This window comes from Myotis brandtii, unplaced genomic scaffold (assembly GCF_000412655.1).
Source record: "Myotis brandtii unplaced genomic scaffold, ASM41265v1 scaffold185, whole genome shotgun sequence".
NCBI lineage: Eukaryota > Metazoa > Chordata > Mammalia > Chiroptera > Vespertilionidae > Myotis > Myotis brandtii.
The window spans coordinates 8,225,254-8,237,617 of NW_005356870.1; the positions used below are offsets into that span (position 1 = coordinate 8,225,254).

Genomic DNA, 12,364 nt, shown 5'->3' on the forward strand with positions numbered 1-12,364 from the left:
GGCCCTGCTCTGTGCGTGACAGGGGGTGGCGCCGCAACCTCCCCATCGACCCTGCCTTGAGTGTGACAGGGGGCGGTGCCCCAACCCCCCAATCGGCCCCACCCTGAGCGTGACTGAGGGTGGCATCGCAACCTCCCAATCTGCCCTGCTCTGTGCATGACAGGGGGCGGCGCCCAAACTCCCCAATCAGCCCTGCTCTGAGCCTGACCAGGGGCTGCACCTAGGGATTGGGCCTGCCCTCTGCCACCCAGAAGCAGGCCTAAGCCAGCAGGTCGTTATCTCCTGAGGGGTCCCAGACTGCAAGAGGGCACAGGCCGGGCTGAGGGACCCCCCTCCCCCCACCCCCCGCGAGTGCACAAATTTTTGTGCACTGGGCCTCTAGAGTTGAATATATTAGTTCTCATCAAGATAAATGATGATGATAATAATAAAATACGTAGTAAAGTAGAAGTATTAGTGTTATCCACTGTATGAATAAATTGTTGGTTCATCTTCCTCATCCTATCATTAAGCTGGCAAAGAATTGTCATTTTCAGTTTACACAGGCCTAATTTATAGTTGGTGGAACAAAAAATTGGGCAAATAATATTCTTACTTTAAAAGGTATTATTTTTATAAGATTGGTCTTTGTCTACTATGAAATATATATTCATAGGGAAAATTTAGAGAAGGTAAATAATAGGGAAAAACTATTTACCATTAATCTCTTCCAAGTTAAATGCTAACATTTTGGTGAACGTATATCAAATCTGACTCTGTTTTCACTATCATATTATTATTACAAAAGCAAGACTATATTTTGGGGACATACAGAGCTGCTGATTTGTACTTCCAAATAGACATATATTCTCTAAACAAGCTAATTATCCTTTTGAAATGATCTAGAACAACATAATATGTTTACAGTTTCAAAAAAATGAAAAGCAAAATCATTAACTTTGCAGATAAAAATAATACATATTTATATAAAATAAAGAAAACATTAAATACTATTTTACTACTAATCAGTGATGGTTAAGATTTTCTTATTTTTCCATATCTCTATATATTTTTCTTTATCATTTATACCTTTTATCTACATATACTAGTATATGTCTCTTAGTTTTATTATATGTTTTTCCATATCTGACCATTATTAAGCAATAAAAATAATTAACTTCCCATAGTTTAAAAATATATCTACATAATCAGCTATACCTGACCTGTCAGTTTTCTGAGTAAAGATGATATAGAAATAGTACCATCTTTATAGGTTTTTGAGAATTAAATGAAATACACATGAAAAAACATTTAGTTTCCACCCATAGCTCAGGGTACCTGTTATATAAATAAGACGTTGGTGTTTACACAGCATCAAGCTGCCTGATTCTGGAAACTGGCTCTACTCCTCATTATTAGCTGGGTTACTCTGGGCAAGTTAGTTATCTTCTCCTTGCTTAAGTCCTCACAAAGATCTAGAAATAGTAACTATCTCAACAGTGGTACTAAGGATGAATGAGATAAGGCATATAAATCTCATAGCACACATATGGCACACATGAAAACTCTATTCAAATTTAAGTGCCTTATCCATGAAAAATGTTATGTTAGTTACAGAGAAAACAGATTTTACCACCTTTACTAGTACTTAAAGAAGCTGTTGATAATGGTTGCTATTGTAGACATTATTATAATAGGTATTAAATTATATATGTACTTAAATCCCAATTTTTAAAAACACATATTATAACCTATTTTCCTAGTTACATTCTCTTTACATTTAGCTTAACTGAATTAAGCTAAATTTGACTACATTTTTATATGATCCACAACAGAGGCCATTTTAAGTGTGCATAATTTTATACTTCTTAATTTATCAACAAGTTGTACAAGAAAAGTATATTTCTTACTAAGATTGTATCCCATTTATTAAATTAAGTGTGGGAAACACTTTTTGGATTGACAGCCTCATTTATGAATTCATCAATTCTATGATTTATTTATTAAGCACCTACTAAGTATAAAACACTGGGAATAAGATAGACTGAAATTCAAAGTATCCCTTATTTCCTTTTATGGTGATTATTATTATTATTATTATTATTATCATTATTTTTTTAGTTAGCAGGTAAGAATTCAGGTTCTGGATTAGAACTGCTTGGGTTAACAATTCTTGCTCTTTCCTTTACAAATTGTGACCTTGGGCAAATTAAGGTGTCAATGCTTCTATTTCACTTCTATATAAATGGGATACTAATAGTCAGTGTTCAAATAATTAAATGAGCTATTTTATGTGAAGTCCTTAGAATATATCCTGGCACATAATAAGCATTTGGTAAGTTTCAGATTTTTTGTTATTGTTAATATTTTGGATTCACTATCTGTGATTTGTGCATCTATATGCATATCATTGATTATTAGGAGCAATTAATATTGTGTAATATAAAAAATTGGAGGAAGTTCCATATTGCAATAAGTACAGTAATCTCTGTGCTTTATTTTACTAGGCATATGGATATAATTATTCAACCATATAATTTTAGTTATACTGGAAACAATTTCTTTATTATATGGGTAAAGAAACTCTTGTTCACAATATAAAAGAGACACCTGATATAACAAAATGTCATATAACATCAAGTTAAACATGGATTGACAATAAAGGTTACATTTTACTAATAGATTTAAAAACAAAACAGTTCTTGTTTCCCCAAATTCTGAATGAGAACTAATTTGATCCCTACTTTTTTTAAGAATGTTTATCTCTGTATCATAAATCCAAGAGTTCCTATTTTCAGATCTTCATTTCTCTCACTATCATTGGAGAGATGGCATTTTTTGACTTTTCTATTTACATTTAAAGGAGACAAGCTTGTAGGGCTTGTGTAAAGACCTAGGGAGAGAGTTATATTTGATTCCATGGATCACATTTACTCTTTCATGTTGGTAATACCTTTTCCTACCAAAAATCTATATTATTCTGAGCTAAAGGATATGCAGTATTTCAGTGACAATTTATATATATTAATATTGAATTATATTTGACTAGAGGCCCAGTGAATGAAATTCATGCATGGGTGTGTGTGTGTGTGTGTGTGTGTGTGTGTGTCCCTCACCACAGCATGCACCCTCTCTGATCTGGGACCCCTCAAGGGATATCCGACTGTCCATTTAGGCCCACCAGGATTGGGCCTAAAAAGGCAGTCGGACATCCCTCTCATAATCTGGGACTGCAGGCTCCCAACCACTTGCCTGCCTGCCTGATTGCCCCTAACCACTTCTGCTTGCCAGCCTGATCACCTCCTACCACTCCCCTGCCAGCCTGATCGACACCTAACTGCTCCCCTGCCGGCCCAAGTGCCCCTAATTGCCCTCCCCTGCAGGCCTGGTCACCCCTAACTGCCCTCTCTTGACAGTCTGGTCATCCCCAACTGCCCTCCCCTGCAGGCCTGGTCCCTCCCAACTGCCCTCCCCTGCTGGCCTGATTGCCCACAATTGCCCTCCCCTGACAGCCATCTTGTAGTGGCCATCTTGTGTCCACATGGGAGCAGCCATCTTTGACCACATGGGGGTGGCCATCTTGTGTGTTGGAGTGATGGTGAATTTGCATATTACTCTTTTATTAGATAGGATTGTCCAGAGACATTATGCTGTTCTACTAAGGCAGTGATCCAGTAGGTTCTTTAAGAAAAGAGAGCATATAGACTAGATTTTAAAATTAAGGAATATCTTTTCATGGATATGGCACTTTAAATTTAAGCGGAGTTTTATGTACAACATTTTACTTCACCCACTGCCGGAGTCCATTCATTGTCTTCACTAGCTGAGTTTAGACAGAGACCCCCAAAAGCTAGTAACCTTTGAAGTCCTAGCAAAGGTCAGAACTGTGCACCACCCAGTTAATCTAGGAACCACCCAGTTAATTTAGGTAATAATAGTTGAAGCATCATCCCCACCTTAGTTCACTTAATTCCTTAGATACTTATGTAGATCCTTCTTGATTATTGTTGATCAGATACTCTGCCTATTCCTGGAAATCATCTACTGATGAGCTAATCAGATACCTTGTCTATTCCTGGAAATTGTCTGCTGATCTGTGGGTCATTGAAACCTCCTTACCCTAAGGGCTACTCCAGATCAATAAAAGATTGGAGCAGCCTGAGCATGGGTGGAAGTCCTTCGGGACTTGCCCGCCTGGTCCCCCAATATTGCAAAATTATCTCGTGTCATTTCTTTCTCATTTGTTGTTCAGTTCCTCTTTCAGATACCGAACCCTACTCCACGCAGAACGTGGAGGGAGTGTTACTCAACAACCCACCAAGTCATATTTGCCAAAACAAAGTGATTACTATTATTTTAGCAGGGACATATTTGGCCTATAATTGCAATTTTTTGGTATCAATAAAGATATGTATTGCATTTTAGTTCTTTTTTTGGAATATATTCTGATCCACAACTTAAAGTTGTAAATGGATGATCAATTGTTCATTATTCAAGAGTGATAAACATGGCAAGATCTCCCTATTCTGATGAATTTGGGTGCTAACATGAACTTATTTGATTTGAACATTTTAAACTTCTTGTCAATCTTAATAGGTACTATTATAGTTTTAATAAACAAAACCACTTCAGATAAATCATTGTCAACCCTAAATTAAATGTGTTGACTCGATAGTATTTTCTAATAGCTCAGAGATCCTGAACTTGCTGAGAACCCTGAGCTCTTTTCAGACTTCGGTCCATGCTCTGCACTGGCCTATTAGAAAGTAGTTGCACTCTTGGGTTGGCGCTACAGACCATGTTTTGTATAAAGGCAATTAAATTAACCCAATCATAACTGGCTTATTGTTAATAATCCCAAACAATAAAATATCTTTCAGTTGTGTCTTTGAAACTACAGATAAGCACGTACATAAACAGCATACAGATAACCCGAGTTCATCAGGAAGTTAGTTTCATGAGAGATAATCAGGTTCTTAGATGGCTGTGGTTGGTTTGAGTGACTGATTGGTTTCATTTGTTATTAGTTTTTGTTTTTTATTTTGTTTCTAATGGCCAAAATAGGAGTTAATCTTTATCTGGAAAAAATATTTTCCTGGCTGAAATTACAGCAACTCTTTTTTATTTTTTTATTGGTCAATCATATTTTGTGCTAAAAACCCAATTACCCTGGAAGACAGTAGACCACAGAGGTTAGGAGTCAAGTGTTGTGGGTGGCACTACAGCTCCACTACTGAACAGTCTCAAACTCCTTTTGTGAGTAATGAGGGTGAGTTTATGTCTACTCAGGAGTAACTGGAAAGGTGTATTTAGACAATCTGTGGAAAATTTATAGCCCAGTTCCTGAACATAGTGAGTGCCTAAAATCAAAAGCTACAGTTACAATTGTTGTTTTATTATCGTTTCTTTCTTAGCATAATTTTGGCTCTGTCTTGGAATATTCCTTTAGATTGCTTCTTAGCAGAGAAGGTTTGGCCTTGTATTTAGGAGCATTTTCTCTTTAAGCTGATTAGTCCGTGCACAAAAAATGTATCTTACTCCCAGCCTATCTCTTAGTAGATCATATGCCCAGACATGTTGTCAGTCATAGAGAAAGGAGAGCTACAAGGTATATAAATGCAAATGCTAATCAAATACATAAAAAATGCTGCTGAGGGGAATAATACTTACACATTTCACTGAGTTATATGCAAGCCACCCCTGTAGAAACCCTCAGATCTATCCCCTAATTCAAGTTGGACTCTCCAAAGAAATATGTACCTGGAAAACATTATGTTGAGCCCAAGTAAACTGTTCTAATTTTTAGAGATGTTTTAAATAATGGCCTTATGAAATATGTGGCCATATAAACTGTAAAGATATTACTGAAGTGTAGGCCATTATTTTTTTTTAAGACTTACAGGAATATTTCTTTCTGCTCTCAATACTAGGAGTAGATCTTTATCTGAACAACTCGCTTGCTTTTATATTTTAGGCATTGTTAATGTAAATGATCATGTTCATATTTTCACATTGGCAACTAGAATACTTACCTTGAAATTTGTGACCACCACTAGACATCTATAGGACTTCAGAGGATAATATATTTTTGAAATAATCCTTTCCACAGCTATATTTTATCTTAATATTTCATTTTCTATTCTATTTTGTTGTTTCCATTCTTTCACTGAGTAACTCTGAAGAATCTATTTTTTTCATTTAATAAATTTGAGGAACACTTTGTGATATGAAGTTTACCTTATGAATCTCCCAAATACAAAACACTGAGTGCTTCTTTTTTCTTCTACAGTAACTAATTCACATGCTGAGCTGCTGGGTTTCAGAACTCTAGAATACTGTACCTGCCACTATTCCAAGGATGGGTATGAGAACTATAAACACAACGAGATAAAGGGCAATCAGGGCAGCTTTGACGGACTTCAGTTTCTTTGGAAAGGCAGGGCCATTTTTAAAACCTAAAAAACAAAAGCCCAAACTACAGTTAGAAAACGTAATCCTCTTACTTAATCACAATTGTTATGATCTGCAGTTATATTGTAAGTACCAAGCCTACTGAAATAAAAAAGGGGGGGAGGGGATAGGTCCTTGTTTATTCAGTAGGAAAAAGGGGCAATCACAGACTAAGCCAATATAGGCATCACTTTGGACATTTGTTTTACTCACCCATGAACTAAGCGTGCACGAAAGAGTGAGTATCTTCTACAGTTTGTACTTGTCTCATTTGGGGGCATTAGTTGATACATTTTAATATTCATACCAACATATGCAAACAATGTTATTCTTCTGTTTCATATGGGAATATATTCTGGGTGAAAATAAAAACCCTCAAGTAACTATGTAATTGTGATCTTTTTCTTATATTAAGTCAGATAAGAGAAACATTTATTTTCTATGATGATTATACAATTTTATTTTAATAATCCAATCTCTATAACTTTGTATTTGGATACCTCTTACAATGTGAATAAAATGTAAAATAAGAAATTAAAAAAAATTCATTTTGACTAAATTTTGGAATGAATCAATGAAGTCCATCCTCTGTATATATTAGAACATATTAACATTTCAGTATTATTAATTTATAATAAACAGTGATTCACATAATGAATACTAATTGTGGAAAAGATAAATTGATGTAGAAGGAATCTCAATAAAAGAGGAAGAAATTTCTCAGATTAAGCTAATAAAACCATTTATTAAAATATTTTTCCTATGGCCATTGCTCTTGTTGCTCATTTTTTTTTTTTGAAAGTAAATTTTGTTTTCAGGTTGTAATCTCCAAAATTAAAAACAAAAGTTCAGACATCTACAGACAGTCCTCGGGTTACGTCAGACTCGACATACGTCGTTTCGTGGTTACATCGCCATCTCCCATTTATTTATATATATAAAAAAAGTTCCGTTATTTCGATGTATGTACATATGTGCTTTATGTTTTTTATTATTTATTTACCACAAGTAAACATCAGGAATTGTTATCTTTCTTTTAAATTTTTTTTACTGATTCACTTCATTACTGCTGTGTATGTGCTCCATGTGAGTGACGTAGATGCTTATTAGGTGGGTTCCGACTTATGGCAAAAATCGCGTTATGTTGCGCCCTAGGAACAGATCTCCGACGTAACCCGAGGACCTACTGTATACTAATAAAAGGGTAATACGCTAATTAGACCAGATGTCTTCCAGACGTCCTTCCTGACAAAGCTGGCCCAGGTGCCTGCAGTTGCAGCCGGTCCAGGCAAAGCCACCCCTGGTCCCGGGTGAAGCCGCCTCCGGTTCCGGGCACCAGCTTAGCAAAATCTTGCAGGAGGAGAATTCTGTCTGGGTTTCCCCGAATTCCCTCAGCCCCTACTCACCCCTCTGTAAAGGCACAGAACAAGTGAGGCCCCTTAAATAAAAATTAGAGGTCTCCAGCAACTGATCCCGTGGGCCTCTCTCATCACAGTCAGACTGGATGGCATTTGAGTATTTATCTAGGCACCATGACAGAGAAACACAAGCTCAAGTCATGATCTCTGCCCTTAAATAATTCACAATCTTATTAGAGCGAGTGGATGATAAAAGCGCAGTAATGAATCAGAATACAGAGAGGAACAGAGGCAATTGCTAGGGTGATTTTCCAACAATTAGTACAAAGAATATGTGCTATGAATTAAATTAAAAAATGTGTGGAAGTAGCTGCTTCATGAGTATGGCATCCCTTTCTATTTTAAAGGAAGCTGAGTTCCATATGAACTGTGTACTGTGCTATGATATTTGAGACACAGAACAAGGGAGGCCCTAAGTGGACTATGCTTTGATATTTGAGACATTCTTTATTGTTCAATGTGATTTATTTCTGTACGCCTAAGTTTTGTAATAGTTAAATTACTAGAATAATACATCTTGCTATAAAATATTACTAGAAGATCAAGTGATCAGGTGACATTTATTATTTTCTATAAATGAACACAATCTCTGGTTTGCTAAAGTGATAGGTATTATAGAAATATTCAGATAGGGCGACCTACAGGCTTGATTGCAAGTGAGGTTTACTATCACAACCCAAATTTATTGCTTAAAAAAAAAAAGCAGGGAGCCAACTAGAAACTGAACCAAATATAAGCCCTTGAAGGGCAAATGTAAACTGCATAAGCTTCGCTATTACAAGAGCAATAAGAATGAATTCAGAGCCAAGAATGAGAAGCAGACTGCATCCACTCTCAGTTGCTTCTAAAGAAAACGAATGGTATACTATGAAAATACTTAATACAGATTGTAAAGAGATTTGTTCAAAGAGGGTTTCCTAAAGTAGGTGGCATTTCAGTTAATTTTTTTAAATGTGAAGAGGTTAGCTAGATAAGAAAAAGGTGTAGGGACACTGGATTGGAGGAGGGTGCAGGCCAGGCTGAGGAACCCCCTCCCTCCCCGTGCATGAATTTTGTGCATCGGGCCTCTAGTTGCTCAATAATGTTCTATGAGGAAATGAAAGTAAAAGGAGAAAAAAATTTAAGAGGTAAAGATAAGTCCTAGCTGGTTTGGCTCAGTAGATAGAACATCAGCTTGCGGAACAAAGGGTCCCAGGTTCGATTCTAGTCAAGGTCACGTACATTGGTTGCAGCTCCTCCAGGCCCAGGCCCTGGTTGGGGCTTGTGCAGGAGGCAACCAATCCATGTGTTTCTCTCACATCAATATTTCTCTCTGTCTTTCCCCCTCTCTTCTACTCTCTCTAAAAAACAATCAATGGAAAAATTTCCTCAAGTGAGGATTAACAAAACAAAACAAACAAAAAAAATATAAGAAAAATAAAATAAAGGGAAACAATAAGGAAAGATCTAAGGAAAAAGAAAAAGAACAACCACAATATAAGCAAGGTGGGGTATTCTGTCTGCCAGATTGACTAAGCCTGAAACCCAGGAGTCGTCTTCTCCTTTACCTCCAATTTACAATCACAAATTATCCGTAGGCTGCAATTTAAAAACCCTCAAATGTGTTATTGTGAGTGTGTGTGTTTTGTGGGTTTGTTTTTTTTTTGCCTTTTTTCTGTTCCCATTGACTCTGTTCTCCTTCCTCAATCTCTCAACATCTCCACCTTTAAAAGCTTTTACTGTTATCTTTTTTCCTTGTCTCATTGGTGTCTCATCCACCATCTATTGTTAACACAGCATATAAGATCCATCATGTCTTGCAGTTGTGGTCTGTATTTCAGGTTTTTCTATGTATGAATTTATATAAGATCCTATAACTTTGCATTTGCTGCTTCCTTTAACTGAAATATCTCTATGGCTCCTTCCCCACCCACCTCAACTCCTGATAAATGCTTTAGAATTAGCAGAATTAAAGCACCTCTGTCCTCACACCTTAAATGGACCTCTCCAAATACAGTCAAATACTGCTTCTTTTTAAGTCTTCTAGTACCCTGTACAAACATCTGTTTCAGCACTGTTATGTTCAGAATTGTGTTTCTCAAAAAGATATTGTTGAGAACGAATGTGAACTTATTTGGAAATAGGGTGTTTGTAGATATGATCAAGTTAAAGTGAGGCCATACTGCATTAGGGTGAGGCCTAATCCACTGATTAATGTCTTTAGGATAAGAGGACATGGAGACACCAGGGGAGAAGACCACATGTAGATGAGGCAGAGATTGCAGTGATGAAGTTACAAACAAAGGGGCGGTGCTAAAGATAACCAGGAGCCACTAGAACAGCGGTTCTCAACCTGTGGGTCGCGACCCCTTTGGGGGTCGAACAACCCTTTCACAGGGGTCGCCTAAGACCATCGGAAAACACATATATAATTACATATTGTTTTTGTGATTAATCACTATGCTTTAATTATGTTCAATTTGTAACAATGAAAATACATCCTGCATATCAGATATTTACATTACGATTCATAACAGTAGCAAAATTTCAGTTATGAAGTAGCAACGAAAATAATTTTATGGTTGGGGGTCACCACAACATGAGGAACTGTATTAAAGGGTCGCGGCATTAGGAAGGTTGAGAACCACTGCACTAGAAGCTAGAAAGAGGCAAGAAAGTATTCTGAGCCTCGAGCCTTTAAAGGGCCTATGGCCTTGCGGAGACCTTGACTTAGACTTTTGGCCTTTGGAGGTGTCAGAGAATAAATGTCTTGTTGTTTTAAGGCACCTACTTTGTGGTAACTTGTGACAGCAGCCACAAGAAACTGATACAAGTACCAACCACCTATGAGTTTCTTTTTTAATTTATCTTTATTGTTGAAAGTTATACAGATGTACCCTTTTTCTTCCCATTGACCCTTCTAGCTCATCCCCTCCCTGCACCCCAGGCCTTCACCACCCTATTGTCTGTGTCCATTGGTTATGCATATATGCATATAAATTCTTTGGTTAATCTCTTCTCACCCACCCACCTTCCCTCATGGTGCTACAATCATAGACCTCTCCAGGACCTAGTCCAGTGGCTGAGAAATCAGATAACTCAATCAATCTTGTGGATTAATTTAATCTATTATAATGTTTCCTTACTTCAATTTAAATTTATTTTGTATTCTCTCTCAAGACAGGGAGAGACCTGTTTATCCAATAAGTCTTATTTTAACATTCATACATATTTAAGGTAGGTTACAAGACTAATTTTACATAGTGTCAATAACTCTAAGGACAACCTCCCCAGGCATCCCACCCTTCCTCTACTTACTCAGAGGTAACAAAGCTGTCACTGATCGAGCATCAAACTTCACAGATTCTGAACAGCTGTCCGTGTCCTCCTCTTGATCTGGAAAGCTATCCCACTGTGCCATACCTCGGTCAAACACATGGAAAAACATTAATTACATACAAAATGGTTAGGACCCTTTGGCAAAATGTTTCCAACTGAATTTTAGAATTAAAATTCAATTTAAGCAAGAAAATATAATTAACTAAATTTACATATCTACCATATATATCAGTATATTATACTTACCCATAAGTTTTAATTGTAACAGTAAGACAGACTTACACAGGACCTACTCATGTATCTTTCTACGCACACATGTACATCTGTGTTTGTAGGTGTGTGAGAGGTAGCTTTTCTTTTTTAGCTAAAACAATATTTTTCCAAGTGATAGAAAACAGTTGTTTAGCTGAAAAGAACAACAACAACAATAAAATCCCTTAGAAAAAATAGTTGTGCAAAATTTGAAGTAAATATTTCCTGTAGTCTTTTATCAGAACTTGATGAGCCAGTTTTTCTTTTGCCAAGGCATCTGTTTATCACTTTGGGCAGAAAAAAAAATCTAATCACTAGATTAGGAATTACAGAAAAAAATTAGTTTTGTTTTTGTTTTGTTTTTTCTTTTCTTACTTGTATTTATTTACTTATTTTTCAGGACTCCTCATTATATACATTGGCAGCATCATAAATATGTCCTTGTACCTTTTGTTTTAATTATTGATTTCAGAGAGAAGGCAAGGGAGAGGGATAGAGAGATAGAAACATTGATGCCATGACTTTCTGGTTCATGGGCCTACACTTAACCACCGAGCCACACTGGCTGGGCTATCCTTGTACCATTTAAAGTACAATCCATATTCTATGATACAATCTGTGCCTATGTATCTTGAAGATGCTTCAGAATCATTTTAAAGGCTTGATTAAAAACAGATTGATGGGCTTTACCCCCAGAGTTTCCAATGTTTGTGGTGGAGGAGTCAAGAATTTGCAAATCCAACTAATTCTCTCTAGTAATGCTGCAGCTTGCAATCTGAGGATCACTTTTTAAAAACATTTTCCATGAAAATAAATTATACTACTTTTTTTTGGAAACACTTCAGTTCATTTGATTGATAAATTTAGAATATAAAGTATTCTTAATAAATATTTGTTGAATAAATGATCTGATTTGTGTTTAGTCAGGTTATTAGTCTCATATATTA

General features: G+C 36.5%; 1 protein-coding gene across 2 annotated transcripts in view; it reads right to left on the minus strand.

The window, feature by feature from the left end:
* Positions 1-11,247, minus strand: part of MSR1 (macrophage scavenger receptor 1) — a 63,483-nt gene extending 52,236 nt beyond the window's left edge. For both annotated transcript variants that reach the window (XM_005864069.2, XM_005864071.2), the window contains exons 1-2: positions 11,145-11,247; positions 6,321-6,434 (exon numbers count right to left, since the gene is read on the minus strand). In XM_005864069.2, coding sequence (XP_005864131.1) covers positions 6,321-6,434; positions 11,145-11,247 — 217 coding nt within the window. The remainder of the gene's footprint in view (positions 1-6,320; positions 6,435-11,144) is intronic.
* Positions 11,248-12,364: the final 1,117 nt, after the last annotated feature.